The 20,142-nt window shown below is 45.4% G+C and overlaps 1 protein-coding gene across 1 annotated transcript in view; it reads right to left on the reverse strand.

The window, feature by feature from the left end:
- Nucleotides 1-20,142, reverse strand: part of LOC311224981 (calsyntenin-2-like) — a gene marked incomplete at both ends in the record, with an annotated part of 513,638 nt that overhangs the window by 485,328 nt on the left and 8,168 nt on the right. Inside the window, one exon of the mRNA XM_084310155.1 lies at nucleotides 7,588-7,737. Within this exon, the coding sequence (XP_084166281.1) occupies nucleotides 7,588-7,737 (150 nt within the window). The remainder of the gene's footprint in view (nucleotides 1-7,587; nucleotides 7,738-20,142) is intronic.

Below are 20,142 nucleotides of genomic sequence, written 5' to 3' on the forward strand. Positions count from 1 at the left end.
CTCTTCCCCTCCCTCTCTCTCTCACACCATCTCCCTCACCCTCCCAGTGTGTGTGGTTCTTGGTGTGTCTAAAACCCTAATTTGCTAAATACTAAAAGAAGTACAAACTAACTAGGAGCATGAGGAGAGTTAATGTCACTCTGTACCCCCCCCCCCCCCCCCACACACACACACACACTGACACATGCACACACGCACACACACACTGTGGGGTGAATTCACAAATAATGGATTGCGCCCGCTAATAGCACCCTTAACTGCGCGTCATTTGCGCCCGCTATTTGCTCTGTCTTAACTCTTTCTGCGCCAAAAACTAGTATTCTCGTGATTGAAATCCAACAGTTCAGTGCCAAAAACGAGTTTTCTCATTTTTAGATCCTTTGATATTTTTCTTGATGTCCCCATTCTAAACACTCACGCGGACCTGCCTGTGTCTCCCTGGCACCGCTGCCTATGTTAAAATTGCAATGACGATCTAATCTAAACGACCCCCCCCCCCTTCTTGATGATTTTGTGGAGAAACATATATATATGGTATATACCTTTGATTTGGAAATAATATAGGTTTCAGGCTAGCAACCCGGACGATTTGGGCATATGCATATAATGCGTCATATCTCGCAATCTAGAAAAAAATACTGGATTATTTTGAAAAGGGTTGATGTTTAGCGTGGAATAGCGCACAAACTAAAGTATGTCGAAATTAACTGGTTTGTCAGTGTTGGAATATAAACAATGCCTGTCAAATGAGCCGTACTATTGTCTCCATAGCTATAATACAGAACACACGATGGGTCCGCAAACATCGCATAATGGTCAATATATATCACAAGCTGTAAGCAATGTACGTAAACAAAGAAACAAGAGGAATTCATATACAATTATATAGGATATAGTGTGTTTTGTCTCAAGTGCCATGCTTTCTCCAAAAATCCTGCAAAACTGAAGATGTCCTCCACAAAAAAACAACTCAACATACAACTCTCAGACTGCCAAAACAAATCCGGATTTACAATTTGAATTTTCTCAAATAAAGCCCTCCTCAAATCGGTGTACAAAGGGCAATAAAAAACAAAATGATATTCATCTTCCACCACTCCCAGATCACATAGAACACACAACCGCTCCTCCTCAGGTTTACCTTGGAATCTACCCAATCATGGACATGTCTCTTGACCAGGGATGACCGTGTGCTCTGTCCCAGTTAAATATATTTTTTGTCACCCTGTCATTTGGCAGCTGGACCAGGCGGTTCCATAACCTAACCATTTCACCTTTTTGCTTGACCAAGCATGAGTCCCAACCCACGTCCCCTTCTATAGCCCCTTTTGGTGTATATTTATGGATATATAGCGCAAACAGGCCCATACGGTGTGCAATTTGCTCCTGATATCTGTCAGCGCAGTTGGCTCACGGAGTGCAATTTGCTCCGGATATGTGGCAGCGCAGTTGGCTCGCGAAGCATCTGAGTGCTCCTGATATGGTAAAATAGTATAAATACTGCCCATGTAACAGTATGCATTGGTACCAATTTGGTGGGCAAATTCTAGATGTTTTTTAATTTATTATTCCTATACATCCCTAGATTGTGTTTTGATATGATGAAACCTACCCCTACAGGTGAATGCCTCATTGTTGCGGTAGGTGCGCAAAGGTTACCATAGCTCAGCCTAGGAAGGTCCGATCGACTGGAGGTTTATCTCTACGTGTTCAGGAGACTCAATGGTTAGTTTGAGCAGACCTGTCCATGGTGCTGAATCTTTCAGCTGATGTTAGGCACTGTGTGCCAGTGAAAATCATTTCAGATTTAGGAATATATTTTGAGTGAGAAATTAAGTTGTATTTAATGTTTAGTTAGGAGAATATAACCCGTATTCTCATATACTCCAGAATATACTTTTTATTGACTGTGTTTCCAGCATCTACTCCTCATGGACCTGACGAAACAAAATTAAAAGTTTATTCTGGAGCATATGAGTGTGCGGGTTCTATTCTCTTGATTGTGATTATTACCTAACCCAACATTTCACCGGAGATGCTGGCAATGACACCTCTTATAATTACGTTTACTGTAGTTACCACCACATCTCTGAAGATGGAAAGTGTCACTTTAACTGAGTGTTTTTGCAATGAGTCTCATTTGCATAGAAAGGAGCAGATTTTTCACCCATATTACCTCATTTAAATACCCGCAAATATCACAGATGCACAGAGACGCAGCGATGATGGCAACACAGTTAGCACTGTATTTAACCCTTTGTGAATAGCACCGTTTGTTTTGGATCTATTTGCACAGGCATTGTGTCAGAAAACAATGGGCTGTTACGTAAAGGTAACATGGTCCTCATTCAGTCCTATTCCGTGTAATTGTTATGTGTGGTTCACTCTACATGGTCCTCATTTCAAATCTCTGAAATCTTAGTTAGGGCATCTTTAATTTGTTATAATTGTTCCTTCTGTATGCATATGAATGTAATCTATGTTAGGTTATGATCCTGTCAAAGGATTCCCCCATCACTTGTTTTTTTTATCTCAATCCCCTGTTTGGTACCACATTGCTGAAGTCTGAAGTGATCTGGCAGAGAGAGGGACGAGAGGACAGACTAGAGATGGGTATGGATGCACCGATACCGATACTGCTATGGGATATCGGTCCAATACCAGGCTAAAATATAATATTGGTATTGGAGAATTTCCCTGATACTAAATCGAATACCAAGAAACACGTCTAACACGTCTAAATAAAATTTTAAAGTTACTTGATTTGCCGAATCTTTGACACATTAACTCTGTTAGAAGATCTGATTTGAATTAATTAATAAATGTACAGTCACGTCGAGTGTACATACAGAGTAAAAAAAAAGAAAAAAGCATATAAAATCACACACAATATAAAATCATCAACAATAAGACAAGTAAGGATAACAATAAATTAAAACATATAGAACTTGATTGACAAAGGTTGGAGATCATGATTTTAAACTCAACAGAGGGGAGAATATCAAGCTTTTCATTAATTATAATTAATATAAATAGTGAAAAGGACCGGATCTAGAATTGAACCCTGTAGCACACCTTTAGTTATTTATACAAAAATAGGAAAATGTAGGTAGACATCTCTGAAACAAAAATGTACCCATTTCCAAGTAAAATCACAATGGCTACTGTCAGTGTCGTTCTATGGAAAGCTCAAGGATTTGTCTCTTGATGAAATAATCACTAGAGTGTATTTGAACCTGTGCTGGTTGACTGCGACGACTTGTTAGTAGTCTACAGTCATCTCATTCACAGGGCAGTGAGCTCCAACCGCTGCCACCAATGTAACCAAGTGGATTTGAACCTTGGCCGCACTAACCAGCTGAGCTAAAGGGCTCAAAACAGCTTCTCAACACGGACTTTGTCACCAGTTCACTCACTCTCTCTCCTTATTCATGTCCAACTCACTTATAAACCATCTTCACCATCTTGTGAAGATAAAGACTTTGGCGTGCGGCCACACTGGCACCCCGTGTGGGGCTCCTTTCGCTGTGAGCGTGTCCCTGTCCATCCTGAGAGGTATAAATGGTACCAGCGGTGATATCTGAAGTGGTGCGTTGGTTTTGTTTTATACCACCAGCAGACAGTAGTTTATTGCTATGCGATTCCAAGGGGCATTGTTTGCAGCTGTCTCGTCTGCCTTCTGACAAGCAAAGAACTGTGGTCTGTGTGTCACGCTGCTCTCGCTAAAAGTGCTGTTGATCAGAGACACCGGGCTGAACCTGACAGGCCAATTCCCCAAAGAGAGGGATGGAGGGAGTGGGGAAGGAAGAGAGGAGAGGGGAGCGGGCTCAGACAGCACATCATCAGCTTAAATGGAGAAAAATGAGGGATATCCACTTCAACGAGACAGGGTTGAGACGTAGCCTATATTGAAAAAGATCCACTGCCACTCAAAGTCAATGGACGAGACACGTGGACACTGTGTCCGACTGAGATCACGCCTGCATTTCCGTGGGCATAGGCAGTGGTGTGTAGGCTATATGGGGAAATCTACAATCAAAGACGTCCTACTGTGTTAGGCTACCATCATGTATCCATAATAGCCTCCTCCACAAGACCAGGGCAAAAAAATGTAAGTTGCACACAATCTCACACATAATCCCAAAAACACACAACCATTCAGTTTGACAGCTATTGTGAGTTAATGAGTTTGAATATGTCCACCAGTGATGTCATCGGAGGACACAGACTCCTTGTGTTGTGTTCATTGTGGCTCAATGAGATGATGGCGATGAAATAAATAATATAGAGATATTACTATTCACCGGGCTGTAATTCTCCCATAATGAAAAATATTAAATATATTTATATGTATCAATATTAAATCCCCTGTGTGCACGTTGCCTTGCTAACTCACAGATAAAACGTCTGTTTTCCCCACACTTTAACATGATTACAGCGCCACAAATTCATTACGCGATGAGAGACAAGATGCTGACACAGCGCCGCGGCACGTCAACTTGCCTTTATCTACGACCATTTTTCACTAGGAGGCTATTTGTTTACTCCTCTGTGTGCCACGTTCAGACTCAAATGGAGAGCTAACTTGCGGACCGTTCAGTGGGTCTGACGTGGCTAAGTTTAACTTAGTACTCTGTTCCGAAATGATCCCATTATTAGAATAGAATAGAATAGATCTTTATTGTCATTGTTACAGTTGTTACAACGAAATTAAAAAAATGCAACCCTAGGTGCTAGTAAAATAAGAATAAAAACAGTCCTAAACACAGTGTTAAATATAAAAACAGGGTGGGGCGTAAATAACATTAATAAAACAGGGGGGTATAAAATATAATTGCACTATCTCTTAATGTTGTGTGTGTGTGTGCGTGTGCGTGGGGGGGGGGGGGGGGGGTGCAAGGAGACTGTTGTTTTAAAATTTAGCTGAGTTTAGTGCACATATGGCCCTGGGATAAAAACTAAACTTCAGTCTGTTAGTCCGGGTGGGCATGACGCTGAAACGCCTGCCCGAGCGCAGCCGCACGAGGTGCTTGTTGCCCGGGTGGTGTGGGTCCTTCAGTATTTTTACTGCTTTTTTGAGGCAGCGGGAGTTGTATAGTCCCTCCAGTGAGGGGAGGGGGCAGCCGATGATCTTCTGGGCCGAGTTGACGACCCTCTGGAGCGCCTTCCTCTCTGCGGCTGTGCAGCTGAGGAACCACACATTTATGCAGTAGGTGAGGATGCTTTCCACCGAGCAGCGGTAAAAAGACACAAGCAGGTCTTGTCTGAGGTGGTAGTTTCTTAGTACTCTCAGGAAGTAGAGTCTCTGCTGTGCCTTTTTTACTATCGCCGTGGTGTTGATTCTCCAGGTCAGGTCATCCTCCAGGTGGACACCCAGGAACTTGATGACCGAGACTCTCTCCACACATCCCCCGTCGATATACAGGGGCTGTTTATTAACGTTGTGCCGTGACACTGCGATACCAGGGAAGCAGGAACACAGCGAAAACATCTCACTTTAAACCTTATCCCTGGTACTATACCCCATCCACCCACCGACCCACCTCACACTACCCTGGGTCACCACGTATGACCACAGAGACAGGTTCATCGCCCACGTCAGACATAGATCATGTGTGCACATCAAGGGGGCAAAAAGGAACGTAATCCTTGTCAGAACAACAGGGCAGACTACAATATATTCACAGTTGTTAGCCATGCTAGCGATCTAAACAATCAATCCATGCCAAAGCTAGATATGTAAAAGGTGAAAGACTCACACTGCCATCTGGCAAAAATGGCATTGAGTCGTTTTTGTTTGAAACAACTTTTTGTCAGGGCAGGACATAAAGCCCCGTTGCCACAACTCAACGCAGGTAGGGGGCAACTCAGTCACATGACTCAGTGGGTATTACTCTGTGATGGGCAGTAGCTAACTACAAGTTGCGACGCTACATATACTTAACTATAATTCTCAGTAGCGTGATGGTAGCGTTGCTACTTTTTAACCAGGGTAGCAGTCTCTGTAGCGGAGCTATTTATAGAACGAAGTAGTGACGTAGTGACGAGGAAACGCTACACGCTACTGTCGGGAGAAACAGTCTAGACTAGTATAAAGATTTGTGAGGAGAAAAGAAAACTCCCCGTAAAAAACCCACTATGATTGGTTGGTTGGTTTAGATATGAGTATGACGACTCACGATTGGGTATGGTAGGCCAAAACATTACGGGTAGGCCAATCAGAGGCAGGATAGGGCGGGACTCCAACCCGCAAATCAGGAAGTGAAAATCAAAACACAGACGTACTGAATGAATTAATGCAATTTAACGGATTACATGAACCAGTCCGCGCGAAATGGCAGAGGGGTTCGATGGCATTGATGAAGATCATGATGTCAATAACAACAATGCCTCTCCATGGCCCTATCTGGGACACATTTATGAGTTTGACTGAAAAAACGGCTAAAACATATGCTGCTCTCAACTTCCCACACGACCAGCACTAACTTGAGAACACATTCAGGTGAGCTGATGAAAATCAACTGTTCCCAAACAGCACACAAGTCAGTACACTTTTTGTCAACAGCTTTAACTAACAGATAGCTGCTATCATGATGATGTTTCACTGTAGGCAGAAAATGAACAATATTATGGGGGTGGAGAAAAGCAGTGGTTCTCAACCTGTGGGACAGGACCCCCAGGGGGGGTCCCCACATGATTTTGGGGCCATGGAATGTTTTGTGAGTTACATATTTAAATACATTTGGCCATTTAGCTGACACTTTCATTCAAAGCAACTTACACATTGTGTACAACAAGTCAGCAGGAGTGGTACATATCTAGCAGCCAAGGATAAGTAGTATTGTTTGTCAGTGTCAAGCTTGAGTGTTATACTCTGAGTACATACTGTAGTAGTATAGACATATTAGCATAGTTGGTAGTAGTATATACATGGTAGCATAATACTAGTAAAATGAAGTAAAACAGTTACAATTCAGATATTGAAGAAGTGTGTTTTTGGTTGATAAAGTGGGCAGGTTTCAGAAGATGCAGAGTTTAGGGATAAATAATACATAAAGATAGAATAGAAAAGAAAAAGACCATTACTGCATCAAAAGTAATCAACAAACTATACTATAAAAACTGGTAAAACCAAATGGTCTCTTTCTTTTCTTTTGTAGAGGCTGCACCCAGCTAAACTTGCCTTCCTGGATTTTGTACATAATACAAGTTCATGTTAAAAGGATGACACAAAAAGCCAGACCGAGGGCTTGTTTCAGTTTTATAATAAACAATCAAACTGAGAATGTTTTTTGCCTGCCTATTTGTTTGGTGGAAACTTGATCACAAAAAAAAAAAAAAAGTATTGCCGATGTAGCTAGCTATTTTTGCCATGTTCTTGTAGTGTAGCTTGCTACATTTCTCTGGGGATAGCTTCCATTGTAGTTGAGCTATATTTAATCGAGAGTAACTTGTAGTGTAGCTTGCTAAATTTTCCGAGTAGCTTGCCCATCACTGGTATTACTGATTGGCTTGAACACATTGTGTTTACAAACAAGAAAATAAACCTAAATCTATACAGAGACCCAAATGCTGTACAAGTCTCACCTTGCCAGCCAGGCTTGCAGACAGGTTTGACGTCAATGCGGACGGGGACGCTGTGAGTGGCTCTCTTCTGCCCACAGTCCCAGGCCGTCACCTGGATCTCATACTGTTGCAGTCGGTCGTAGCTCAGCTTCTCAGTGTTACGGATGTTACCTGGGGGGAGAGGGAGAGGGGTCACACAAGTTCAAACCAAAACATATTGCAGCAATCTATAGACAATCTGGCCTGATGTATACGGCGGAGAGAAAGTCTTGAATGATGTCTGAAATTAAGAAAATCGGTCCCCATCTTCCGCTGCCACGCAGTCTCATCCGAAAATGTAAATAAAGAACTAACCAACCACGGGTTGATTAGTACTTCAGGACCAAAGGTGGCTGAGACCAAGACCAAGACGAGAAAAAAAAACTTTATTTCAGAGATTGTGAATACAACACTGTCCCTATCTTTTTTTGTATTGCTATATTAATCTGAAGACTTGAAGGCCAATCCTGCAATATGTACTTTTCCCCCTAGCGCCTAAATAACATTCCAGACCAGCAAATCCATACAAATACCAGGCAGAATCGATTCTCCATGTCCTCTTTAAAGAAACCCAGGACCCCCTGTTTGAGACTAAAACACAACCGACTTAAATTAGGTCCAAGATCAATACCTTTACGGTTTCGGTCAAGGACTGCCATTGCCAACAGTCCCAATGTTCTGTTTTGTGCTTCCACTTAAAGTCTATTTTAGGAACTCTTAGGCTTGATTCCCCGCCAAGATATCCTTCCTGGCGGGAGGTAGACGGGTGGGTTTATGCATCGTGGAGCTGAGGAGAGAATATGTCGCCAGACAGGCTGCTCACAAGGGCTGCAGAATGGAGCTCTGATGGTTCTCATCATAATGCATGTGACAATGATACATTTATAGAGAACACCACGTCGTCCATTCGAAATATGAGATTATGCGCCATTGGGCATCCGCTCTGACAAAGTGAATGAATGTCAGTCACTGCAGAATATGAATAATGTTATATCTTAAGAAATTTGCACATAAAACAAAACTGTGTTATTTTCGAGGCTGCTATAGGCTATATATATTAACATTTCTTTTCAATATTGGATATTATACCAGAGACAGTCTATATAATGAGGAAACAGAGCAGCACTGTGGTCATTTTGAATGATGAAATCTGTGACGCTATAGATGGCGGCAACAACGAAATGACTTGCTACAAAACATATTCAGAGAAAATTATAAAGTTAGATGTGATTTTATGTTGAGTAACATTATAATTTACTGTGTTTTGGGGTGAAATGTTAGTTTTAAATATGTTTAGATTTTTGAATGAATCATGATCTCTGCCAAAATGCTGGGAATCACGCGGTGAGTGGTTGCCGTGGTAACTAAGGATGGCACATGCGTATTATGCTGATCTAAGTGGCTGATATGTATAAAAACGATTGCATAAAAGCAATGGAACACCATAGCAAATAACATCAAGGCTTTGATGATCTAGGAACCTCGCCTGTGGCTCCTGCCCGTGACCACAGCCGTCATGTTATTTAAAGCTGTTACTAGGACCATTTTTACATCAATATATCATTGTGAATTCAATGTCCAAACCTTGGCAGGATTACTGCAGAAACATGTTGAGATCAATAGACACTGAAAGACAATAGCATTCACGAGTCCATCAACATTGTGTATTTTCTATTGATGTTGTGTGTGTCCTGGGTCGGATCCACAGGAGTTCTGCTGAATGGACTGCATTTATATCGCGCTTTTATCCAAAGCGTTTTTTACAACTTATGTCACCCATTAACTCACACATTCACACACCAACCGCGGAGGCGACCATGCAAGGTGCCAACCTGCTCATCGGGAGCAGTAGGGGGTTAAGTGTCTCGCTCAAGGCCACTTCAACACGCTGCTGGGAGGAGCTGGAATCAAACCGGGAACCTTCCGATTACCAGGTGAGCGCTCAACCTCCTGAGCCACCTACTTATGCTGAAGGTATAAGGTGCAGAGAAGGAAACCTTTCCAAACAAAACTTGCTTCATCAACAAAAATAACTTCACATTCATCGTTAGCAAGGCTTCTCAGCTTCTCCTCTCTCATCAAAACAGATTCATATGCTGTGGGGTGGAAGATAATGTCAACACAGAAAGCAACTAGGTCTGTGAGAAACATGGTCTTATCGTGAGGATTACCAATTGTCAGCAATGCTCTCATTTGTTTACTTTATATATACCAAGGTATTACAACCAATATGACAATTATATGTTTTGTCGAAAATTCTCCTGCTTTAACATAACACACAGTGTTCTGTCACCTAATTAGTTTGATAAGTCCATTTCCTTTCTGAAATGGAAAAGTAGAAATAGAAAAGCCATGTTTGTTTCTTCCTTCTACTTATGTTATTATCAGGCTATTGACTGGGCTCAAACAAAGTTGGTTTCCATCAATACTCATGTTATATTGGTGACTCATTTAATATCATTATACTGTTGCTCTGGATAAGAGTGTCTGCTGAAAGCCTCACATGTAAAGTGTAAATGTTTCAGTAAATAACCTACTTGGAGTGGTATATGGTGTCAGAGGAATTGCACACTCATGGCTAAAAAGCTACCTTGAAGACAGACATCAGTATGTACACATGAAAAATGTCGATTCAGACTCGTTAAAGGTTACGTGTGGAGTTCCACAGGGCTCTGTGCTGGGTCCATTGTATAAATGATGTCTGTGATGTGTCTAAATTATTAAAATATGTCTTGTTTGCCGACGACACAAGTTTGTATTGCTCTGGAAACAGTTTGGAACAGCTCCTGAATGTAGTGGAGAAGGAACTGAGATCACTAAAAAAGTGGTTTGACATAAATAAGTTGTCACTGAATCTAAGCAAAATGTTTGGCAATCGAAAAACTAATAATCAGGTTAAATTAATGATTGATGATGTTGATACATTTTTGGGAGTGCCAATTGATGAGAAACTAAACTGGAAATCACATATAAAAATTGTAAAAATATCCATAGCCATTGCAATATTATATAAAATGAAATATATCTTAAACAAGAACTCACTGTATTTATTGTACTGTTCGCTCATAGTTCCATACACATAACGCACTGTGTGGAGGTATGGGGAAACACATAAAACAAACATTAACCACATTTTCATAATGCAGAAGAAAGCCATAAGAATTATGAATCAAGCTGATTACTATGAACCGACAAACGCACTATTTATTAAATAAAATACCTTCAAATTGGAAGATCTTGTCGATCTTAGCACTACAATAATAATGTACAAAGCACATAAGCACTCACTTCCAAGTTGCATTCAGGAGTTGTTCCAAACTAGAGAGAGCCGGTATAGACTTAGGGGAACTTGTGTATTCAATATCGCAAAGGCAAGGACAAATATAAAAAGTCGAGTGTTAAAGAGGAAAAACTATGGAATAACTTTGACAAAGAGGTAAAAATGTGTAGAAATTACTCAAATATAAGGTGATATAAAACCTTATTATTATCCTAATTATATTTTATTATAACATAACTGTATTCAAATAGTGACAATTAAAAAAATAAATAATCAAAAATAAAGATATATATAAAAAATAAATACAAAAAGATGTGTATACGTTTTGTACATAAAACTATGAAACTTTTGTAACCTTTTGTTTTTGCAAAATGATGTACTAAATTATGTTTGTAAAAAGCCTACACCTTTTCGGTAATTTTATAAAAAAAAATCGCATACTACTATGCTTTGTAAAAGAAGAAATAAAATCAATTAAATCATTCTGGATGTTCGGGTAGATGGACATGGTGGTGGTTGGATGGGGGGGCATGTGGCATTGTGGGTGGATTGGGATGGCACTGGGACCTTTTGGATGCTCTGGGGTGCTGTGGGGGTTGTGGTGGGTTCTTCATGCGGGAGGTCCCTGGGGTGTCGGTGGGTTGGGGGAGTTCGGCAATGGGGGCTGGCCGGGGTGCGTGAATATTTTCCCTAATGGAGTTGCACTTCCGCGTTCGGTTTGCGCCATCTGATTGGCCACTGACGTTTCTGGTCATGTGACATGTGCGCCAATCGCATGACGCCTGTTTCTGCGCCTATTTCCGCCTCGAACAGCCTGCAAACTACCTAACGCCTAGTTTATCGTTAGGTTATGACTATAACCAAGTTCTGTTAGTTAGGGGCGATGCTTGGCTTCGCCTTCTGCACTATCTCGCGTACGTGCACGCGTACTGAATAAACCACAAATGTACCTCTAATACCAGTATTAGTCTGACCACACCCCTCATCAGCTTACCTTCATAAGCAGGTGTGTGGTCACCTGCTCTCCTCCTTCCCAAGCTTTCACCACAAGGTGAGGTCAAGGGCTGCAGCGGCCGTCCGAAGCCAAGCATCGCCCCTAACTAACAGAACTTGGTTATAGTCATAACCTAACGTTCTGTATCGTTAGTGGCTTAGCTTGGCTTCGCCTTCTGCACAAGGGAGGCCAAGCGGAGCCACTTGGCTGACAAATACACCCCGCTGACAGCCCCCCAAAACCATCAGAACAGGGAGGGCCGAGCCCCCCCGACCCCCCCTAATGGAGGGTAGCCCCCCTATTAGGGACGTCACGGGAGGGCGACGGACCCGACCGTGCGAAGAGGCACTCAAGCAACTCAACGCACAGGGTGAGCAGACCGTGGCTTGACCCACGACTACACACACGCACAACCCGCATGCCACCCGGGAACGAACGGAGGAACAACCTCGTTACTGCCCCCAGAATCACGGGGTCAAGGGCAAACCCAACCCCGTGGCAAGGCCGTAGCAGCGGAGCACGAAGGAAGACCCAGACCCACCAAAAGGACTGGACTCCCTGGAATGGGGGCCCGGAGAAGTCCATGATGCCAGCATCAAGACCCCACCAGGTGGGCACGTAGTGCCCCGCCCCCCACATCGCCAGCGTATTCGGACAAAGGCCCCTCAGTTACTGCACCTGGTATTCCCAGGCGGAACCAACCAGGCCAGTAAGCCGAGCGGGCCCCGTCCCCCCAATAGTACACCGCCTGGCACACTGACCCTGCAGAATAGGCAGTCAGCATGGCCGTAAGCACACAAAAAAGGTTAACCAACGGAAGCAGGCAGCGCACCGGGGAAAAACCAGGCAACAGGCTGTTAACCCTAGCCTGGAGACTGCGGACGAGACAGGCGCCAGAGGGGACAGCTGAACACAGCCGCCCCGGCGGAAGGAGCGTAAGCTGGCGGTGTTGCATGACCAAGCCTCCATTTAACAACCCCCACCCAGAGGGGTCGAGGCAGAGAAGGCTGACACGATTGGCAGACGTCATGAACGTGCAGGGGCACCCTCAACCGGTGAACCCGGGAGTTGACACTGCTCCAACACACCAGGGAACCAACCACCTCGGTGTTACCCAATGCGGTGGTTGTTCCTATAACCCCTCAAGAAAAAACTCCAAAACACACCTGCGGGTATACACCGGCTATACCGCAGTACAAGTGTTTCAGTTTCCAAAAAGGGTTAACCCAGGCCTACGGGTCGCAAACATCACTTCGGACCGGGCCTGGCGGTACGGGAAGCACAGGGTCACCAGAGGAGGTCAAAAAACCACCCCCACAGGCCCCTCTTCGCCATGCGTGAGAGAGGAGCGAAAAACAATGGAGAACCAGCCCCTAAGCACACCGTACCTGGTATTCCCCGGCGGTCTCCCAACCAAGTACTAACCAGGACCAACCTGTGTAGCGGCCGAGATCCGACGAGATCGAGCGCGTACAGAATGGCATGGCTGTAAGCCATGACGACAGTGCTGAGTAAAAACATACCCAACCAGGGTCTCCATAGCGCTTAACCCTGTGACACCCAGACCGACCTGGCATTTTTCCCCCTGAAAAAAGCCCAAGTCCCTCAGGGTACCAGAACAGCAGATCTGCATCCCCGGCGGACAACGGGTTCAACTGATCTGGACCAGCGTGACCAGAACCAGTCCCGTGCCCTAACCACGCCGACATGCCCCAGGAAAAGGGCAGATATGCGTGTTGATCTTAACATGAAAAGAAGGCGCCACCCAGACGTCGGGACGAACCGCGCCTGGTGGCCCACCCCAAGGGCGTGAGACCCCACTACATATGTTCAGATCCATCCCGTCATCATCCCCCAGACATGAACGAGGATCCGTCGACAACCCACCCAGGTCATGGGATGTGGTCGCCGGAAGAGGAAAAACCCCCATCTCAGTTGCTTTATAAAAACGCTGTTTCAACCACAAGCAACTAAGGCGTGCCAGTCAATCGCCTGTTTACAGCGAGCTAGCACTATACGTGCGTCGGGACACACCCCCATCAATGAACAGGCTATTTAGACCTGCCATTGAATCCCCAAGGCGCCCAGGGGAACGACAAGAGGGGTGTGACACTCCCTAACTCCAACACTTCTGGAATAGAAAGAAGGAAGCATCAACAGTATGTATCCCAGTCTACACAGCCGGGGTAAAAAATGTTCACATTTTTACATCCCACCACCCTCCCATAGGAAAGAGACGGGGATCCCCAGAGAGACTTCCCACGCGAGCTGTACAGATTGAAAAGAATATATTGCACCTTGAGCCATGTAAAAAACTGGTTTTAGGGCCTCCGGGGAAGAGGCACCGAACCCATACACACTCAATAAACGAATTGAATCGAATATACATACAATAGAAAAGGACCCTTCTAGAGGGTCCACTCACTTTGACAATCTGAGGAGGAAGGCTCTGTACTCTGATGGAGGCTTCCTCACATGGATCACATGGAAGAAGGAGTCCGAACTCACAGAAGGCCTGAGTAGGCGCTTGGTGAGGAGGAGCCCTGACCACCCCCCCTGAAAACAGATCCATCACATGGACCTGAACAGCACACGGAAGTCCTACCAACAGAGACGCGCACGGTGACGTACTCTATGGCGGGGGAATTCCTGCGGTGCACACGCCCAATATACCAGGCCGTGGGACCAGGAACTCCCTCCCCCCCCCCCCCCCCGTAACGTGCCGAACCGCCACGTGACGGGAACCTTGAAGGACAGGGGGTGTACCCCTGACCGACAGAACAACGGGGAGAGGAAAGGTTACCAGTTCACCCCTTTACGACCCCACACCCATGATACGACGTAACGACAAAAAGAGAATATGACACAGTCATAGTCAACCCTATGAAGCGTTTCACAGCTCCACACAGCGCACGAGCTAACCTGCTATCTGATTTTTACTAAGGAAAAACACAGAATAGAGAGGGCTCTAAGAACCCCGGTCCAACATACACATGTGCTTCTGTGGTCAGTACAACCCAGTTGCAGGTCACATGACACACACAACCCATCATCATCACAATGAGAGAATACATCATTCTTGATTAGTATCGACCACAGGCCTTGCTAAGCACACGACAGCAACCAAACCAATTTCCCTTTAGGAAATAAGTTTCTCCAGCAGATTTAGCACAACCTCAGCAATCAAGCTGAGAGTTACATCGTATCCCTACCACACAAAAGACACAATTAATGCACAACATGTCTGATAGGAGGTGATAAAGTCCCCAGGGAACCGGGGGGGGAAAAACACAATCCTCCTATTTTACCCTCAATACGGCCAGTTAAAACAGGAAAACCTGTTAATGTGTGAACTCACTGTCCATTGTCATTACAGTCTGAGAAAGAACATTCTTTTACTCACTCGTCACCAAGCATAGCTTCATAGGTTAGTTGCCTTAGTAGTGAGTACACGGTACACATAAACACCATGATGTTTCTCACACAACAACCAGATCAATACATCACGACCTGCACAGAGAAGCTACTGCCAGTGACAAAAACAGCTCACACACAACCCGCAACGTATCTCAAATGCATTGCAACAACACACGTTTTGGGAAAAAACACCGTCATTCACAATACATTTAGCAAGGTAAAACCAGAAGACGTGTTATGAGGGTCTGGCCAACCCCGTACCTGCCCGGAACGCAGATCAGCGAAGTGCAGTCATAAGCCACCGTAGAACACAGCCCTCTTTGTTGACGCAATCCCCGTCTAGGCTCAGGCAGGGTTGACGAACATCCCCTGTCAAAGATGACGTCGTGGTCAAGAGTGTAAAACATGTTAAAAATCAAAGCACGTTCAACAGAATAGCATCAAGCTAACGGCTGCTCCAACCGTTCTGGTGCTATCGCTTCCGCTCGCGAGACGCCGATCTACGACGCACGCGATCAGGAGCGAGCTCCCGGCGGCGCGCGAGAAGCCTAAGCTACCCCGCGCCAGGCCACCGACCGGCTAACCGTAAGCTATGAACATGTAAACAATGACATAACACTCACCCAGACAGGCCGCCGTTCTGAACCCTCCTCACTTTTTAAGAGAAAAGAGAAAACAAGACGTCAACACCGCTTCACAACGGTGACATTAACACGTCCGGCGGAATCAGCACAGTACCAACTGGCCTGTATAGCTGACTTTGAACATGAATCTGCCGCTATCGCACATTACATGCACATATCCCCTCGTGAAGGAATACTCTCATTTGGATATGAAAGATGGGGTCTTAACACGGTGACAGAGAGAATCCACTCGTCCAGAACACACAGGGATCACCAGTGTCAATGGTCGCGGCCCACTAGTTAAAACTATAATGGTCGCCAGACCAAGGCCTTCTGTCGCCTAGACGGCTAAACAAAGGACCCTAGCCTGGGGCCGGTTTCCATAAACTTTGTCTAGTAGCCCCCATAGCACTAACAGACAAGTGGAGCCCGCCAGCAAACACTACTCACCCAACCTGGAACGCACCGCTCCTCACAACAGCGGCATGTCCGACAGTTCAGCTGTGGCCTGACAGGTTTCACCCCAACAAACACAGCAAGGAACTGCAGTTGAGAAGCATGCAGCGGCGTGCTCCCAATACGAAAACCGGTGGAGGGTTTGTAGAATGATCATCATCTTCTAGACACTCCAGTACGAAGACAATATCGCCGTATTTTCTCGAAAATAGTGAGAGAGAAAATAAAGATATGATGTCAACGTATCCTTGTTTCCCAAGCTGTTCCTAATCCAATTTCTTCCATCATGGTGTCAAGTGTGGGGATCTACCGAGGCACCTCTTCCTTGTGGTGAAAGCGAGAAGGAGGAGAGCAGGTGACCACACACCTGCTTATGAAGGTAAGCTGATGAGGGGTGTGGTCAGACTAATACTGGTATTAGAGGTACATTTGTGGTTTATTCAGTACGCGTGCACGTACGCGAGATAGTGCAGAAGGCGAAGCCAAGCTAAGCCACTAACGATACAGAACACTGGTTAAGCTTAGGTGACTCTTTCAAAGTTGGTTAAGGTTAGAGTTTGGAATCAGGGGTGGTGTTCTATCGCCCTGCTCTAAGAAAAACTCTAACCTTAACCAACTTCGAAAGAGTGCCTAAGCTTAACTGGTGATAGAAACAGGCGTCACACGATTGGCGCACATGTCACATGACCAGAAACGTCAGTGGCCAATCAGATCGCGCAAACCGAACGCGGAAGTGCAACTCCATTAGGGAAAATATTCACGCGGCCGGGTTCCATCGAGCCGCATGCAGGGGGCTGGTGTTTGACTCTGGGGGAGGTCTGGGGGGGGGGGGGTTGGTTGGTGCCTATGGCGCCTATGGCTTCGGCTGGACCTTTCCCGGACCTTCCCTGGAGTTGGGTACTGGTCTCTTGCGTGTGCTTTGGAGGATTTTGGTTGGTTTTCGTCGTTGGGCTGCCTTGGTTCGCTGGCTGGATTTGGGGTTCCTTGTGTGGGGGGCTCGCTACGTCTTCTGCTGTGTTCCGGGGTGTCCTGGGGGTCCCGGTGTGATCTCGGACTGTCCCAGTCCTACGTGTCTTCTAATTTGGCCACTGTTGTGTATGTCTGCTTGAGTGTTTGGAGTCGTGTCTCCTTTGGCGTGGCTGCGGGTCCTGAGTTTGGGGGTGGGGGCGTGGGATTCGCTCATTTTCCTTGTGGTGGCGGGGGCACCGGGACCGGGGGAGATGGGGCAGCCGGCAGGGGTGCCATTCCCGTCGCTGTGCATGGCGGTATGAGTGGCGCGCAGGCTGTTTGTGTTTTCCTTCAGTCATGACATGCTTTATCGGGGGGTATGTCTTGGATGGGGATCTGGTAGGGATTGATGTGTGGGGTGTTTGGGGGGCATGTATGCTTTACCCAACGCAGTTGTGTTTCCGGGTTCCTCTGATTGGCCACTGACCTATGCTATTACGCCCCCCTTTACACTCTCGCCTGAGACGCGATGTGAAGCGCCAGCGGCGCGAGGCAGTGGTTTCTCCCCGGCTCCGTGCGCCGTGCTGCCGCCGGCTTGTCTCACATGACTCGGTCCAGCTCCAGCAGCAGCGGCCGTCTTCCGCCTGCGGTATCCTCCCTCCGAGGCGGCTCGTTCTTATTATCCCCCATTGTTCTGGTCGACATGGTCGCACAGGCTCAGGCGAGAGTATAGGATATTTCATTAATATTTGAAGCTCTCCTCCTCTGATAGCATGATTGTCTCCCCCGGGCCCTCAGGCTGTAGGGTCCAGTGCCCCTCCTGATCAGCATGCTATAGCTCACATGCTCGTCTCTGTGGCTCTCTGTACATCTGCCCCCCCCCCCCCCCCCCCCACACACACACACAGACACACACACAGTGCCTGGTCACAGGCCGGTCAATGGAGCCACTTTCTCAATTAGCTCTTGTCCTGATCAGCATGACGACAGCTCACATGCTATAGCTCACATGCTACCATGTGTCTCATGTGTCTCTCCTTTCCCCTCCTCTCTCTGTCTCCCCTCTCTCTCTGTGTGTCTCCTAAACATCCCTCTCCTCTCCACTCCCTGGCCTTTCTGCCACCCTGCCCTGGGCCAACTGCTGACATGATCTCAGCTAAACACCCCTCCCTCCTCTAACCCATTACCTCTAGCCCCCTTCTTCTGACACAAGCACACACACACATACATACACACGCACATACATACACACACACACCCCTCCCCTTCTCTTCTTCATCCATGAGGGTTATGTCATGTGTCTTCATTCTGAGAGACTTAGCCCGTGGAAGGGCTGGTCGGAGTTCTGTGTTCTCTGTGGAATAAAGACTCCGTGAGAAATACCAAACTTTGTCGCTCTGAATATATCTGGTTCAACTGGTCCATACTATATCAATTCAAGGACTTACGAGGGAAGAAAATCCCTAACAAGAGTGTAAAGGGGGGCCTAATAGCATAGGTCAGTGGCCAATCAGAGGAACCCGGAAACACAACTGCCTTGGGTAAAGCATACACGCGTTTGGGGGACTGACTGTTCTGGGGGGGTTCACATGCCTTTGAGCGACATTGTACTTATTTTATGCCTATTCTTAAGTCTGCACGTTTACATTGCACTACTTTTATTGTCTTTTATACCTATTCTTATGTCTGCAATTTATGCATTGTTTTTTATTCTGTCAATTGTGTGCTGATTTTATGCCTATGTTCATTTTATACTAATTGCTGTGGGGCACTCTGGACTGCGGTCCATGTGTGAAAAAATATATATATAGTTATTAAGTAAGGGATAATGTATAGCTACGAGGTCATTGTCGCAAAATAATTGACCGACACGGAGTTTAGAATACCGAGGCGCCTCGCAGAGGTGTTCTAAGCGCAGTGAAGGTCAATTATTTTGCGACAATGACCGAGTATAGCTATACATTATCCCGCTTATTACATGGCTAACTTACAAACAATATACCTAATTCATTTTACACCATCGACAAGACAAGATCAAATGCAGACGCAGTTGTTCTGTTCTGTGGCTCCACGCTGTCAATGCCGGCAGCTTGCACTGATGAGTGCAGCTGTGCATATGCTGAGCAGCTTTCATGACTGCGATCTAAATGCTTGATTGCTCCGGCTGCGAACAGCGGTCATTATTGCTCGGTTGCCCCTGACAGCGGTCAGTTATCGGAAAATAACTGGCCGCTGCTATGGGCAACCGAGCGAATACATTTTATGGTTCAGCACCAATTTCATGTTGTTTTTATAAATTGTTATTTATTATTATTATTATTACCATTGTGATTATTAGTATAGTATGATATTATTATTATCATTATCATTATCATTATCATTATCATTATCATTATCATTATCATTATCATTATCATTATTATTATTTGCAGGTGGGTGGTGTGGAGGAATCCCTTTTGGTTGCCCAAAACAATAGCTTACTGTAACTCACACCTCACACCTCAATACGGATATAGCTATTCCACTATAGCGTAATTTGCAGTGTTGGTGTAGTGCTTTTTAGCGTAATTTGCAGTGTTGGTGTAGTGCTTTTATTTATTTTCGGACATCACAATGCCTCTTGAGGCATGACTGTAAATATATTTTAATGAGACAATGTCGTATTTACTATTATTATAATTATTAATTCCGAGGAAGTCTGTAGAATCGACGTGAACGCAATCACCATGATTCCTCCCAAATAAAGCCTTTAAGAACATGGTCCACCCCAGTCTGTCCAACTTATGATTGCTCTTCCGCGTTCAATCCTGCTCTTAGCT

The sequence above is a fragment of the Notolepis coatsorum genome (genome assembly GCF_963971535.1).
Source record: "Notolepis coatsorum genome assembly, chromosome: 1".
Lineage (NCBI taxonomy): Eukaryota > Metazoa > Chordata > Actinopteri > Aulopiformes > Paralepididae > Notolepis > Notolepis coatsorum.